This window comes from Polyodon spathula, chromosome 23 (genome assembly GCF_017654505.1).
Source record: "Polyodon spathula isolate WHYD16114869_AA chromosome 23, ASM1765450v1, whole genome shotgun sequence".
NCBI classification, from domain to species: Eukaryota; Metazoa; Chordata; class Actinopteri; order Acipenseriformes; family Polyodontidae; genus Polyodon; species Polyodon spathula.
In genome coordinates, this window is record NC_054556.1 from 20,690,165 (window position 1) to 20,706,303 (window position 16,139).

Genomic DNA, 16,139 nt, shown 5'->3' on the forward strand with positions numbered 1-16,139 from the left:
TTGACTCGTGTGGAGAGAGCTGCTTGTCCTGTGGTTACAGCATCCCTTACCACAGGCTTGGGATATATGGATGAACTGTCTGTCTGTCTGTATGTCTGTATGTCATTTTTTACATGTACATAAGGTGCAAGTAGATCATAGTGATCTATAATTCAGAATAGAGATACCTCTTGTATTTTGACAATGAATCCATCATGTTTGTTCACTTTGTTGGGTGGGGAAAATAAATCCATGCATTGCTTCAATGTTTTGATAGTGACTTTAGGGAACACCTCACAAACACATCATTACATTACCAACAGTATCAAAGCTCATATTCACGTTCTGTGAGCTCTTCAATGAAGTTAAATCATACCTATGGAACGTGTGATTGAGTGTCAGCATAAAACAGGGAGAACCTGGGAGCTGTAGTGTTTGATTTAACCATCCCTCCCCCAGATTTCTTAACTTAATTATAAGAAAACAATTAAGAAACATCAGTTTGAAGGAACTGTCTAAAGCATTTGCTACTGTACTTGATTTAGTTTCTCTTATTGTTCACACCTTTGATAACACTATGTAACACAATTTTTGTTCCTGGGTAGTAAGTGTTATTGCCTAATTGCTTATGCCTCAAAAGTATAGAAAATGACTATTATTCCCCACAAACTTTGCTTTTGTGACCAGGTCAGTGATATTTCAGAATATCACTATTTCCAATGGGAAAATGGGCAAATGTGTGTCATTTCGTTCACATAAAGTCAGAAAAAAACAACATATGAATCCAAATTAACATGTATATATACTAAAGTAATACAAAGATGACTACAAAAGATTTAGAAGTGAGTAGTTTTTCGAGATTTACAATTATACTGTATTTACAGTATAATTATAAATCTCGAAAAACTACTCACTTCTAAATAATAAGAAGTGATAATAATAATAATAGCCATGTTCTATACTTTTGAGGCATAAGCAATCAGGAAATAACACTTACTACCCAGGAACAAAAACATTTTTTTTTTGTTACACAGTGTAATTCAGCCCTTAAAATAATATATTACAGTGTTACAAGTTTAAGCCATATTTCAGTTTTATTCATGTGCTTTTATGAAGTGTACATTATGAGTAATTGTGTCCACTAGATGGCAGTGTTAATTACATAGTGCAGTGATTTTCAACCCTTTTTGGCCCGTAGCTCTTTCCAGATAATCTAGTTTACTGCGTACCCCCATCTGAGATAGGGTATAATATACCTAGAAAAACAGGGAAAAATACAGCCTTTTCTAATTACTAGACTAAGTACTGAAAATGGAAAACTGCTGTTAAAAACGAATAAAATACAATTAGTTAACCACAGTGTATTAAATGGCTAAGATGTATACTTTGTTTTTTCTGGAAACAACCCTAACAGTGAAAGATACCAATTTCACATGCGTAGTGCACTGCTGCTGTAGAATATGAGAATGCTGGCCACAAGGCTGGCTTCTTGGTCAGTTCACCAGAGTTCACCAGTAACTGTAGCAAATGATTCAGTTAGATAGTAACTGATTTCAGTAGAAAAGGAGACAGCAAGATACCATCCGAGGAGGAGATCTCAAAATGACATGGTTAAAAACCAAAACAGCAATTTAAACCTTCACCGACATGTATTCTCAGCAAAATGTCAGTTAATAATTAAGCGGCTTTATCATGTGTTGTGATTGATTTACAAAAATAATTGGTTTTAACGTTTATTGATGCAATTGTTTACTTATTTAGTGTACTGAGTCCTACTTACGCTTTTATGAGTTTATGACAGGAACCAAAGATAATAGTTGGCATACAAATGATACATTATGCACGATATTATGCTAACTGATTTGAGTCAGTTTTATGTAACATTGTAATTATACTTTCCACCACAATACTTACATAATATTAAAATTACAGCATATTATTACAGTGAAAACCACTTGAAAGATTAACTGGTTCATAGAATCAACCACATATCGTAATCAGAAATGCTATTCTCTCTACTGTTCTACCAAAACCTACCACTAAACTAACAACTTACTGAACAGTATAACAAAACAGTGCCACATCTATGTTGGTTAATCTAAAGCGTTTAAACCCATATTTTTGACTACATTTTAAATAAAGTTGTGTATTAAGGATTCTGAAAAGGTTACCCGTGCCTGTCATCTCATTTCTTGGTCACACACACAAAAAAAAAAAAAAATACAATGAATCTTCCAATGGTTTGTTACAGATTAATGAGGCTCTCATAAACACATTAGACTCTACTTGATGGTAGTGAACAGTTTATCCAGTTGGTTGGAACATACTGTTGAGAATCTGGAGATGCACCAAGGAATCAGTCTGTGCAATCACATGGTGATCCTCCAGTAGTGTGACAATGATATATCTAGTTTTCACAGTCATGGGGGGATTTATGATACAAACCTATTATTTCTGAATATAAACTGATGCTCTCATTGTATATCTGTAATGTCATTCAGCATATGGCTGCTCATTTTGTGCTTATAAAAATATCAATCATTCTACCACTTTGAACTTCTACTTAACGACTGCTGGCATTGTGGGTATGCTGGTATTTCTCTCTAAGCTATAAGAGTATACTATGGAAGGGAAAGAGGACTCACAAGAACACCATAGTTTTATTAATTTTGGTCTTTAAAATAGGGCCATAGTTCTGTATGTTACTGTTCATTTAGGTTTCATTGTGTTAGAATTTTCCAGTCATCAGTGCCATAACTTGAATAATATATATATATATATATATATATATATATATATATATATATATATATATATATATATATATATATATATATATATATATATATAAAAGTATTCAGACCCCTGACCAATTGTGTCATATTACTGAATTACAAATGGTACATTGAAATTTCGTTCTGTTCGATATTTTATTTTAAAACACTTAAACTCAAAATCAATTATTGTAAGGTGACATTGGTTTTATGTTGGGAAATATTTTTAAGAAAAAAAAAAACTGAAATATCTTGCTTGCATAAGTATTCAACCCCCACACATTAATATTTGGTAGAGCCACCTTTCGCTGCAATAACAACTTTAAGTCTTTTGGGGTAAGCATGTACCAGCATTGCACACAGTATCAGAGTGATTTTGGCCCATTCTTCTTGGCAGATTTGCTCCAGGTTGTTCAGGTTGGTTGGATGACGCTTGTGGACCGCAATTTTCAAATAGTGCCACAGATTCTCAATGGGATTGAGATCAGGACTTTGACTGGGCCACTGTAGGACATTCACCTTTTTGTTCCTGACCCACTCCAATGTTGCTTTGGCCTTGTGCTTGGGATCATTGTCCTGCTGAAAGGTAAATTTCCTCCCAAGCTTCAGTTTTTTAGCGGACTGAAGCAGATTCTCTTGCAGTATTTTCCTGTATTTTGCTCCATCCATTCTTCCTTCAATTGTAACAAGATGCCCAGTCCCTGCTGATGAGAAGCATCCTCACAGCATGGTGTGATGCAGCTTCCACTTCTTGATTATTGATCCAACTATGCTCACTGGGATATCCAAACACTTTGATATTATTTTGTACCATTTCCCTAATCTATGCATTTGTATTACTTTATCTCTAACTTCTGTAGAATGCTCTTGGGTCTTAATTTTCCTTCAGATTCACAGCCTTACCAATGATCCTTCAACAGTGGGGTTTTTATCCAGAAAATGTGACAGCAACTTTAATGGTTCACAGGTGGAGGCCAATGGTAAGGTAATTGTGTCCTCATTAGGGCAATTTCTTTCATCGGTGCAAACTGGGTGCTTCCACAGTACAGGGGTTAAATACTTATGCAAGCAAGATATTTCAGTTTTTTTATTTTTCTTAAAAATATTTCCCAACATTAAACCAATGTCACCTTACAATAATTGATTCTGAGTTTCAGTGTTTAAAAATAAAATATCAAACAGAAAGAAATTTCAATGTACCATTTGTAATTCGGTAATATGAGAGAATTGGTCAGGGGTCTGAATACTTTTGCAAGGCACTGTGTGTATATATATATATATATATATATATATATATATATATATATATATATATATATATATATATATATATACACACATATATATATATATATATATACATATATATATATATATATATATATATATATATATATATATATATATATATATATATATATATATATGCCAACATTGAAGTTCCCCTTATAGCAAACCAATTGTACAAGTGTACACAAAGTATTGAAATGATTAAGGCTGAGTGAAAGTTCAAAAGTAACACACTGTGTAAGTATTTGTTTATTGATTTAATGCGTCTCACAGTTGTGCCGTCAGCTAGTAGTTGAGAGGGTCTTTTTTTAACCTTTCAGTGTTCACATTAAAAAATGTCATATTGTGTTTGCTCATGCTTTACAGTGCTAACTAGAGCCTAATAATCCCAGTGCAATCTAGGACGGATAAGCTTTGATGCAAGGGTTATGACATTTATCATTTACCTTGTGAGACGGTGACATTTAAATTCCATTGCTATTTGTGGAATGATATGCAAGAAGTGAGTATGAATTTTGATCCATTCTGTTTTTTAACATCTGTATTTTTGGTAATTTCAGTTATGGCTTGTTATACGAGAAGCATGCAGTCACCAGTTCATTAAATCCAATTTGCACATTGTTAAATGGTACAATTTGTCAATTTAACCTAATCGGGGACAACGATCTTTTTACGATACAACTGAGGGTAGACATGGGCAATATTATAGCACACTAGAGGTACCACTTTTTAAATACAAAGTATTTGCACAACTGAGCACTGTACCTTGCAAATCAAATGTTTAAGACTGAAACACACATCTGAAAAAAAAAGATTAGAAGCACATTGTAGTATGCATGTACTTTATATAGTGATGTTTGTCTTGGCAATACTGTACCGCGATGAATATTCCATCCAGTGTGTAGTCAGGGACCAGTGCACCGATGAAGGCATTAGCCAAAATATTTGTCTACTTGACTTAATCACATCCACCCTGTCAGGATAAGCCATAGATGTATTTTTTGAGCATTTCACAGCAATGGAGAATCAGCCTAGATTGCATGAACCACTTATTTTGGTTGCCCAAGGAATACACCTGCAAAAATGGTTCAGGCAAGGTGGATTCCTTGGTATTATAATCCAGCTTTGATTTAAGATGGCAGGTTATAGGTTAATGAGATCAGCCCCTTCGTTTCTTGCACATTTTGCCAGAAAAGGGTAGATTATTATGTATTTCAGAATTCTTTCAAGCTATTCTTCATATCATGGCAGATGAAGAAAGTCAAGGATCCTATGCAGTAAATGCTATTATCTTGTTCAGGTATTAGATTAACAGCTCTTGTAAGAGGCTGTATGCAAACATTCTAATCAGAAACACCTCAGCTCCAGCTCAGCAGGGTTTTAAACCAGAGACCATCTCATATTCATTTGCTGGAGGATTTTTTTTTTTTGCACAATGGTGGTGCAATATTTTTATAGAGGCAGTAAAATATTAGAGTCATCAGTAGTTTATGATTAGCCACAGCCTGAATGCTCTAATATGAGAGAGCAATTCAAATTCCATAGCTTTAGTTAATCTTTATAGAAACACAGACTATTTTATTTTCCTCTTAAGGAGCAGCTAAACTCCTTTCAAACATTTTAATGTGATTTTCTCAGGAATATAAATAGATCCTAGAGACTTAAACTCAGGCAACATCGGATGCAAATATACTTTTATTTAATTAATCAATGTTATGCTTTTAACAGAGGAGCAATCATAAATACCTTTACCAAAGTGAATTGTATTACTACTGTATTGCACTACTTAGTAAATACTACTACTACTACTACTAATAATAATAATAATAATAATAATAATAAATAATAATAATAATAATAATAATAATAATTATTATTATTATTATTAGTATTATTAGTATTATTATTATTATTATTAGTAGTAGTAGTAGTAGACACTTTACACTTTGGTAAAGGTATTTATGATTGCTCCTCTGTTAAAAGCATAACATTGATTAACTAAATAAAAGTATATTTGCATCTGATGTTGCCTGAGTTTAAGTCTCTAGGATCTATTTATATTCCTGAGAAAACCACATTAAAATGTTTGAAAAGAGTTTAGCTGCATTTTCACTGTTTTTGCTTCTACCAAAGACTATCGACTGTGCAGGGTCTGTTAAAACTCATTAGTGGCCTCGAATGTGATAGTCCATTTCTATATTTCTATATTGAAAGAGTCGTATGGGTAAAGAGCCCTGGCGAACACCAATACGCCCTGAAAGACACAGGAGCTGCAGTACTGCCTAGACAAACTATCTTTCTGGCGTCCTGTTGTCCAATAGGTTATAACCCCTTTGGGTTATACAGTGGTTTTCAAACGTTAATCACAATATCAATTTTTCACCAAACTCAAAAATGTTTTTTATTGGCTTGAGTGTATTGTAGTTTGCCTCTTTTTCTGCACTAACCCTGGATTTATTATTGGAACTTGGTAACACAATACCCGCAAAGTCATAATTAATCCCAGAGGTACAGTATATATTGTAAGAATACCAACATAAATCGAAACAATTTGTAAACAAAATATACATCCCTATACTGTAATGGACACAAATAGATAATGAAGTTTGTAACAACATTTATAGATTTTGCACCCATTATGGATTGTTTAACTTAAGATAAATACATTTTTTTTTGTTATCTCAAAGATTAGCCAGTACTAGAACAAGAAAAAATAAAGTTTTAATATATTTTGCTGTAACTAGAGCCAAGATTTCTTCAAGTATGGCATTGCTCAAACACAAACATCAGCCAAACCCGAATTGCATGAGAAGGCTACAGATCAGTTATCAGTTAACAAGGTTTAGCTCCACGAAATTATACCACCGTGTCGCAACCACACACAATAGCTTCGTAATGCTAAGCATTAAGGCCTCAAATACGCTGCTGCAAGCACATTAACTCAACCTGTATCTATCTTATCATTATTTATATGCACACCGTAGCCATAAAACTTACTTTTTCTAAGTAGAGAAGCCCTTTTTGAAGTAATAAGCCATTCCTTCATATTCCATATTCCTCTTTTAATTTAGAGGTTGGATTTTAATAGTGATCCTTTCAGTTTTTTTTTTAAATCTCACAGCAGCTTGTTCAAAAGTGATCTCTGTAGCGAAATGCAAAGGTACAAATAGGTTGTGGTTACAGATGGAGTTTGGTCAGTGGTCGGAGATCTATATTCTGAAGATAGACTTTGTCCACAAACTGGAATTTGAAATTTCAATGGGAGAAATACTGTAGCACAGGGAGTTACACAGTTTTGAGCTGTCTTTGGCTGTTGATATTTATCCTGACGCAGTTTGATTGCTGTATGCTACTTGGCTTTAGTGTTTAACTTAAAAGTGGAATGAGGTGAAATACATATCTGAGAGTGGCTTACTGCTGTGTGTATACTTTACTTTAAATATAGTCACATAGGATAAAAATCCATTAACATCTTGCTTACAGTGGTGCCCCATGGCAATTTGTAATTGCAGTTACAATATACTGTACAATACATCCATATTAATCACTAAAACAACATCAAACTCAAAAACAATATTCAAAGCAAAATTCCATTGAACTGATTTATCTGCTCACATCTACAACCTACACAATCAACATTAAACCTTTTAAAGCATTTCAAAATAAATTATAAGTCTTTATTTCTTTTATTTATATGTTCAACTTGTTCCATAAGTTTGCAGACTAGTATAAAAATTATTATTTCTCATCCTGGGTACAGCCAAAACAACATAAGTTATAATAATTTAGAGAATCATATACAAATTGAGGGGCTGGTTTATTCATGGCCTCATATGCTTACAATTTAAGTGTAGAAATTAAAATAGTGTTATGTATGAACTATCATATTATTCATTTGAGTGGACATTAATTCGGGATTCGTTCAATACATATCCATGTTGTTGATATTTTTAAATATGTGTTTATTCATAATAAATTAATGCCAGCGTTAGGGTAAAGTATACATATTCTTTGAAGTATTGGAATTTGTAAATGCTTGTTCATCTGTAATCACATTTGAATTACAGACATTCATTACAAGGTGTTGCCCCTTCTATCTAAGACAGATTAATTGTCTCAAGTTTTAACCTCTGAATTACGAATGAATGTTTAAAGTTCTGGATGAAACTCTACACTTGTGGTGTACGTTGGCCGTATATTCTATTTGTTTTAAATGTGTGCTGTATTGTAACAATGTGTTAAATTAATATATGATTTGGTTTTGCAAATGACACAAAACTGCATATCATAACTGGAACAAACAAACAACGTTCTCAATAGCAAAGCAGCAGTGAGGGGCAATAGTAGCAGCTGGAATGACATGATGAAGATTGAAAGTTTATAGTACTGCAAAGGACTATATTTCAAATAAAAGAAATAAAATGAAAGCAAACTGGTTACAGCCCAGATAAGCCACTGTGTAATGTGCACCACTGTATTGCACTTTGACTGCAGAAAATCAGTACTTTTTTTTAAGCGACTGTTTTCCTGATATGTAATTGTTTTATCTGTTTAATATCATATGATGTGTCTTGTTTACGGTTTTATATTGCTGTTAATGCAGAGGCCATAATCGCCATGCTTATTAACTATTCCAACTTCTGAAAAGGCTCCTCAAGATTGTTGGAAAGTAAATAAGGAACTTGTGCACTGCACACCAAAGCCTGTGCAACTGAAATATTTAATCAGGATTAAGGATTATTTTTCAGACGCAAATCTTGCGAGGGTAGTATGCATGGAATTGCAAGCATACAATAATGTCCAATCCACAATCATATAGAAAATATTGAAAAGTAAAAGCAGAGCGAGGCTCCAAAAGATATAATTAAAATCCTGACAACTTTTTACATTTCTAATTTTACAAAATGTCTGTTCTAGTGCACTCTGTCAGGATTATTGCCCACATTGTCAAACAGGTAACATAATAATAAAGCTCTGTGATGGGGTATGGAACAGAAAAGCAGGAGCTTTTTTTTTTTTTTTAAATAGCTCTTCCTGCAGTGACTTAAAGGGCAGATCTCAAACCCCAGTGCACTAGAGTGGACATTTTAAAAAGAGCTTTTAAAAGACTTTAAAGATATAGGTGTAAAAAAGTTGTCAGGATGAAATGAAAAAACTAATTACAGGTCCATTATTTAAACAGTTGTAGCAACACATGGGGACGTGTAATGTTATATTTTCCAGTATGATGTATTCTTTTCTGGTTTCCTAGTAATACGTTTTGTTGTTGCAGCACATAATTGATCACATGTTTTTTATTTAAAGAGATTGTCTTATCCCTAAATATGGTAATATGATGATGGCCAAAATAGCCTTAACCTTGTAGATTGTGTTTTATAGACATGCATATCGCTGCTCTTAAGATTCCAGAGAAAATGAAGATCTGTTCCGTGATATAGGGCTTTAATGACAGCTCTGATAAGATATTACATTCCCTGGCTCCTTATTTTTTTCAGGTTTATCCCAGTATTGTGAGAATTTTTCTTAAAGCAAATATTGGTATCTAAATAAAATGTCTTAAGAGCCCTGAATAGCAGTAAAGATATGTGTTGGCAAGCGCAAGAAGATTCTAAACTGCCCCACAATCACATTCAGTTTTACACTGAAATATTTTTGGCAATGCTTTACTATATGTGTCAATTGTTTAGTGAAACCTTTGTGCCAGTCCAGTTTGTTTATGCACCCTTAGCAATGCAGTTAATTAATTTATATTGTATTATAAGTGATCAATTTTCAGGTGTTGGAAAAAAAATAAAACACATGCCATATGTAGTGGACACTTTGTAAATGGATTTTCCCTCAAATGAATGATCCACACTCACACATCCTTTCATGTAACACCGATGCTGAATCAGTGTTATCCTGGTTGCTCATGTTCTCCCGGTTGATTTTATATATTATTGTAGCATTACCGCTCTATTGGATTAACCAAAGAGGCGACAATACGGAAAAACCTCTTTGATGGACAATACAATAAAAAAACAACAGCTTTGTCACGGATCATTAACTAAATAATCTAGGTTAATTTGCTTTCTCATGACACGCATTTTAAAGAACGACACGGAATTGCTTCGCTAACCAGGAGTCACAGATTTGAGATCTTATGCATGCTCTCCAAAAAATCTGATCTATTTATTTATTTTGCTCCATGTCCCTCAAAGTGAAGTACTTTTAAACAAAGTGCGTAAGAACTGAAGTAAACCACGTTCTAATAGTAACTGAGCAGCGGGCGCACAAATAATCACTCCAGCAAAATTTGAAAAATACAACTGGGACACCCTGACAATTTTAGTGTATTCGGACCATTACAATATGACCAGCACTGGTATACGGTAGCACAATGGCACTGTTATGGTGCAATAGTATAGCAGTGTATTACCAGAGTGCGCTGCATTGGCTCATTACATTTTAATACAGTATAAATATCCTATCACTTTTCCTATGGCTCATACCATTGGAGCTGCCCTTGTGGAACCACTGCATTGTCACTGAAGATGGTTTGTGAAGGGGAGGTAGACAAAGTGGTTCTTAATTGGTAATCCAGTTGAGCGAACACTGTAACTGATATCCCAATGTCTTTTCCTGTACAGCTCCTCCGAGGAGCCTCCCACGCTCAGCTCAATGGGACTGTACAGCTGCTGGCTCCCACCGGGCTCACTCATGCATGCCTGTGACAACAAGAAGCAGTTAGCTGTGACTACTCACATTAGACTGGCTTTCAGCATCAAACGATACTAAACCAGTGAAAGGATCCAAGATCTGTCACAACTGAAGTTTTAAGTTTTAACACTGGTAGGGTGTTATATATACGGTTGCTCATTGAGGACATGGAAAGAACTAAAATGAGAAATTTACTATGTTGAGATCCTGAGATCATTTATCTTCTGATCTCAAGATAACGGTTTGAAATGTTGAAACCCTGAGAATGATTATCTGCTGATCTCGAGATAACTGTTTGAAATGTCAAGACCCTGAGTGCATTTATCTCGTGATCTTGATATAACACATAGATTTTTTTTCCACTGTCCTTAATGAGCCACTATAGTGGTACGCCAGCAAGTAAAGCATTATTTGAAATCCCTCAAGCTCAGACAATGCACCCAAATCCTGCTGGTCATCAAGCAGTTGCAGTTTCAGAAGGCAACCCTGGTCTGGATCACTGTATATGATTTAATCCAGTAGCAATAAATCAATGCCAATGTGCAGGCAAATTGAATACAAATCCCTAATTTTTTTTCCCACATGTTAACTCTATTATTTGAAATATTTGTGTATTTCATTGTTTTGTTTACTAGACTGAGATTGGAGTGTGTTTTGACATCATTATCTGAACTCCACGGTGTTACTTAGGGAGAAAGAAAACAATAAAGAAGGAATGAAAGCATAGTGAGATGTTTAGTTAGTCCAGGATTGTACTGCACGTGCACACTTGGGTTTGTGTCATGAAGGTGCACTGGGGATAATCCTTGCCAGACTGCTGTATAGTTTTGCAGGTCTTATGTTTTATAGACCTTGTAAGCTGAAGCACCCAGGATCAATGACCTGGGGCATTCCTCAGCAATCACTTTCCTCTGTTGAAATGAAAGGCTCAGCACTTTCCAACTCCTTCCAGTCGCGTTGGAAACTGATTTACACAACCCGTTTTATATGATTCATTAAATGACTTACAGCTCATTTCACAGACCCTGATTAACAATAATGTTAATTTGGGTAAGTTAGTCTACCATTAGTGCTAATCAGTCCGTGAAACAAGCCCCAAGTGCTTCGTATTAATTCTCAAATCCATGGGGCTTTTGAAAGAACCTAAACATTTTTTAGTGTAACACAACAATAAACTCTTTAGAATTATCCAAGCTTACTGTAAATACTACTCTTTAATTGATTAATCAAAAAAGGCTTTACCAAATCATTTTTAATAAGAGCAGGATTTTTGTGAATAGTGTTTCTGTAATTCACAGTTCTGAAAATATATGGATAGAGGTATACTGCAAAATGTACACATTTTACAGTATATTATATATTTTAAAAAAATGTTTGGAGTGTATGCTGTAGTAGACCCAGCTTTATTACCATGTCAATACCGTATCTATATTTATAGTTCAATATCTCCAATGGGAATTGGGGAAAGCTGTACTGCAGTTGGTTTACAAGCATCAAAGCCTACAGTACAAGTACTACGGACTTGTTTAGCAGTGGGAGTTCTTTAATTGCACATTCACACTCAAACAATCGTATCTGCCAATGTGACTTTAAATAAAAATGGAACTGGATTTAAAACAGAAAGGATGTGTTCTAATAGACTTCCAGTAATATCTGATACAATATTCATTTTGAGTTTCTTCTATTGAAAGATAATAATGGATAGTAATAATTTCCTTACATGTAATTTACATATTTATGAATTAGTGGCAATTATTTCCTATTTTTAAGTTCCCAATATAAAGGCTACAAAGTGAAACGTTTGCTATTGTACAACATCAGTTAGATATTTAATTTAACATCATGCAATCAAAGAAACTTAAAAATGATATTGCAAAAGTTTACCAAAATCATAAGAGTTTCATGTTAAATTTTGAAATGTCACATTTTTCAATTATCAGTTTTTCATTAAGTATATGAAAAACTACAAAGCAGTATGTAATTCAATATATTAATGTAGCATTATTTAGCAGGTTTCATTCCGCTTTATGAAGCTAAATTAATTACTGTAATTCTATTGGGTGATGCAAAACCTTGTAAAGCTATACATAAGACGTTGCCTTGGATTTTCCCTGCCTGGATACGTTTCATGGAAGACCTCCCTGCTGCCACCGCTCCCCCCCACAAGTTTTCAAACATGAAGACTAAGTTGACACGTCCATCAGCACTGTGTGCATTAATTCCAGCTCTCACTGTATCCATGTGTGCCCCTGCATTGCAACTGAAGATCAATCGTAAATGTGAAGATCAGTGATAGCGATGATTCAGATGGGTATTTATTTATCTGTTTTGGTGTAAATAGGCCACTCACTTTTCTTTGAATTGCTTCCCTCTTAATAACTTAGTGTAAAAGATAGCACATACAGTTCTAAGGTTTAGATCCAAGAACTCAAGAAAGGAAGCCTTAACTGTCCTTATCATGCCCAATTTTTCACCAAAGAATGGCATAAACCCTTTTTGAAGAGTTCACTGTGGTCTGCAATGGTAGACAAGGCTTAGTTAGGCATTGCTGCATTGTAAATCTAACATAGAGTAAGTTTAGTACACTGGGCCCAATTCAGCGTTTATCTGGGAAAGGGGGTTTCAGGAAAATAGTAATGTTATAAAAAAATAAATAAATAAATAATTGGCAATAGTATAGTTAAAGCAATCATAGACTAATTAACTTACCTAAATGAACATCAGGTAGTTCAAAATTATTGCTAAGCAAGTTTTGTTAAACCAGTATATTACCATTATGGTTTACTCTGCTTCCTTGCAATTTGCCACTTGTGTTGCTTGGGAACCACAGCTTCCTATGATATATATATATATATATATATTTTTTTTAACGTTACTTATGTTTCCTTTAGACTAAAAAGAAAAATAACAAGCAATATAAAGTTTTATTTTCACGACTTAGTACTTACTCATTTTTTCAGTGAAACTTTCTTTCCCAACTCCCACCCTTGCCGTTGTCCAGGTTATAGGTAATCATTGTGGCTTTCTACAAAGTAAATTAAATTAAATTAATTTACATATACAGTATAAAATACTCAAAGGTATAGATAAGACAGCTGATTGCAGGCTACTAGGCACGCTGTTTATCAAATTCGTTCTGTCATTGCTGCCATACCGCTACTCAATACTTTGCATGTCCTATTTTTACACCTGTGTCACTGATTGATAAGTAACCTATGCAATAGCCTGGAATCAGCTGTCTTGTACATATAAAGGAAACTGCCCAGTTTTAAAAACAGGGACTTCTTGAAGACTTCTACTTTAAAACAAGGAATGACCATAGCGATTATAATAGTTACAAATAGAGGAATAGAGTCTACTTGGAATGGAGTCTCTATCGCTCGTATAAAAATATGATCCACTCTGAGGAGCATTATCTCGTTGCATACCTGGTGCACCCTGTAGTTATAATTTAATTATTCCCTTGATCATAGCACTATTCAATCAAATTTCCTGACCCAGGACAAGTGCAAACACATCCATGCTTTTAACTGAACACTCAAGAATGACACAGAAAGTGCATTGTTGAGAAGGTGTTTCTTTCTAAACAGTGGGTTGGTTAATAGAGGAAGTTTAGTTTAGTTTGGAATAATGAATGATGTCAGTTGTGTATTTGTGAAAAGACCATGGAGAAATGTTCAATTTTCTATAAAGCAGTATTTTTTAACAAGACAAGGGGTATCATTATTTGATCTATTCTAAAGACAGGCATATTTAAAAACACCATTGTTTAAATCATATAGAGCCCCTTCGGGCTCTTGAGGCCTATTTTAATTGAAATGCTGGCAGATCTATATACCCCTGACTTTTTTAATTTAACAGCTAATTTAGAACTTTTACAATCTTACTTAAGGTAAGTCCATAATTAATCGATATCTGTGAAACAAGCCATTAATAAACTCTGCAGGCTTTTTCATTCAGGGACAATATATAATGGATCTGGGTCTTTGAGAAAAAAATCTTCTACGGGTTCATCCTAAAAAGGGACATTTTAAAATAATCCTGCAACCGCTACAGCTATTAAATAGTAGCTGAAATCAGCAAACTTTACTGAAGTACATGTCATTAAAACAATAAATATCTAAAAAACAAATCTCAGTCCTGCTATCACTCGAAAACAAGCTGATACACCAATGAGTGGGCAGGTTAAACATTAACCGTTAAACCCCTCCACCTCTAAAGAGAACAGGCCTTGAAGTAGGCTGGGCCCTTTAGTATCAACTGGGACTCGGAGCTCACTGCAAAGGGACAACATTGTGGTCAGTTCAGAGTTAGCCTCAGGCAAGAGAGCACAAAGTGACCTGATAATGCGACTTTCGAAAGCATTGATAGACATGGACATGGCAGACTACAGCGAGGCTCTGGACCCAGCCTACACTACACTGGAGTTCGAAAACATGCAAGTCCTGGCGATGGGCAATGGTGAGTCTTTTACTGTGTGAACCTGATAATAGCTCTTACAAAACTGTAATACTTAAATACTATAACATGATTTACCATGCTTACTGATGCTTTAAATGGTACTGCAATCTTTATAGCAGCTTTTAAAAAATGATGTGTACAATTATTTAATGATAATACTGCAGTCCCAAATCAGTTAACTTTGGTTAGGTAGGAGTGCCTACAGCAGACCAAATGCACAGACATTGTATAGTGCATCATACGTTTCTGATCGATTTCCTTGATTTCGTCATTTCCATTTATTTTCTAATTTTTTTTAAAATATAAATTCTGTGAACATTTTGATGCTATTGAATCCCCTTCTCTGTCATAGCTGTCTAAACTGTGATATTCAGACCTTGATGCTGAAGTTATACGTTTTATAGATACCAAGTGCAATTATATTCTAGTTTCATGGCTCATCAGATCCCCTCACTAACACAGTAATTAATTAACCCAAATTCTCTCAATTTACCTGTTTGTCACATGCTCTTTATTTGACTTGGAAAACTCAGTCATAGCCAAGCGTTGTGAGAAAGCACTAGCCACTGTAACTACTGAAGCAGGACAGATAACAAGCTCTGCCTGTTTTTAATGCAACACTCAATTTCAATGGAACAAACTGCAACATGCCAGAAAGATGTCATGAATTTGGAACTGCTACCAATCGACAAATTAGCCACATATATTATATTATATTAATTAGAATAATGCTACAGTATTTGCATTAACAGGGACACTACTGTATTTGTGACAGTTCCCACAGAAACAGCGGAGCTGCATTATGCCAGTTTTAGAGGAGCTGTCAAAATCTACAATTGCAGACTCATTGCGTGGCTGTCAAAGGTGTTACTGGGAGTCATTGATATAAGAAGTTGGAACAGTTCTGAAACTAATCAACTGTTAATCCTTAGTTAT

General features: G+C 34.5%; 1 protein-coding gene across 2 annotated transcripts in view; it reads left to right on the plus strand.

Annotated features, from left to right (window-relative positions):
- LOC121297675 (hepatocyte nuclear factor 4-alpha-like) overlaps nt 1-16,139 on the plus strand; it is a 36,500-nt gene that overhangs the window by 7,888 nt on the left and 12,473 nt on the right. Inside the window, exon 1 of one of the 2 annotated variants that reach the window (XM_041224111.1) lies at nt 15,007-15,203. The exons of the other annotated variant lie outside the window; for it this stretch is intronic. Coding sequence (XP_041080045.1) covers nt 15,089-15,203 — 115 coding nt within the window. The 5' untranslated portion in view covers nt 15,007-15,088. Of the gene's footprint in view, nt 1-15,006; nt 15,204-16,139 lie in introns of those variants that run through there. 2 annotated transcript variants of the gene reach the window in all.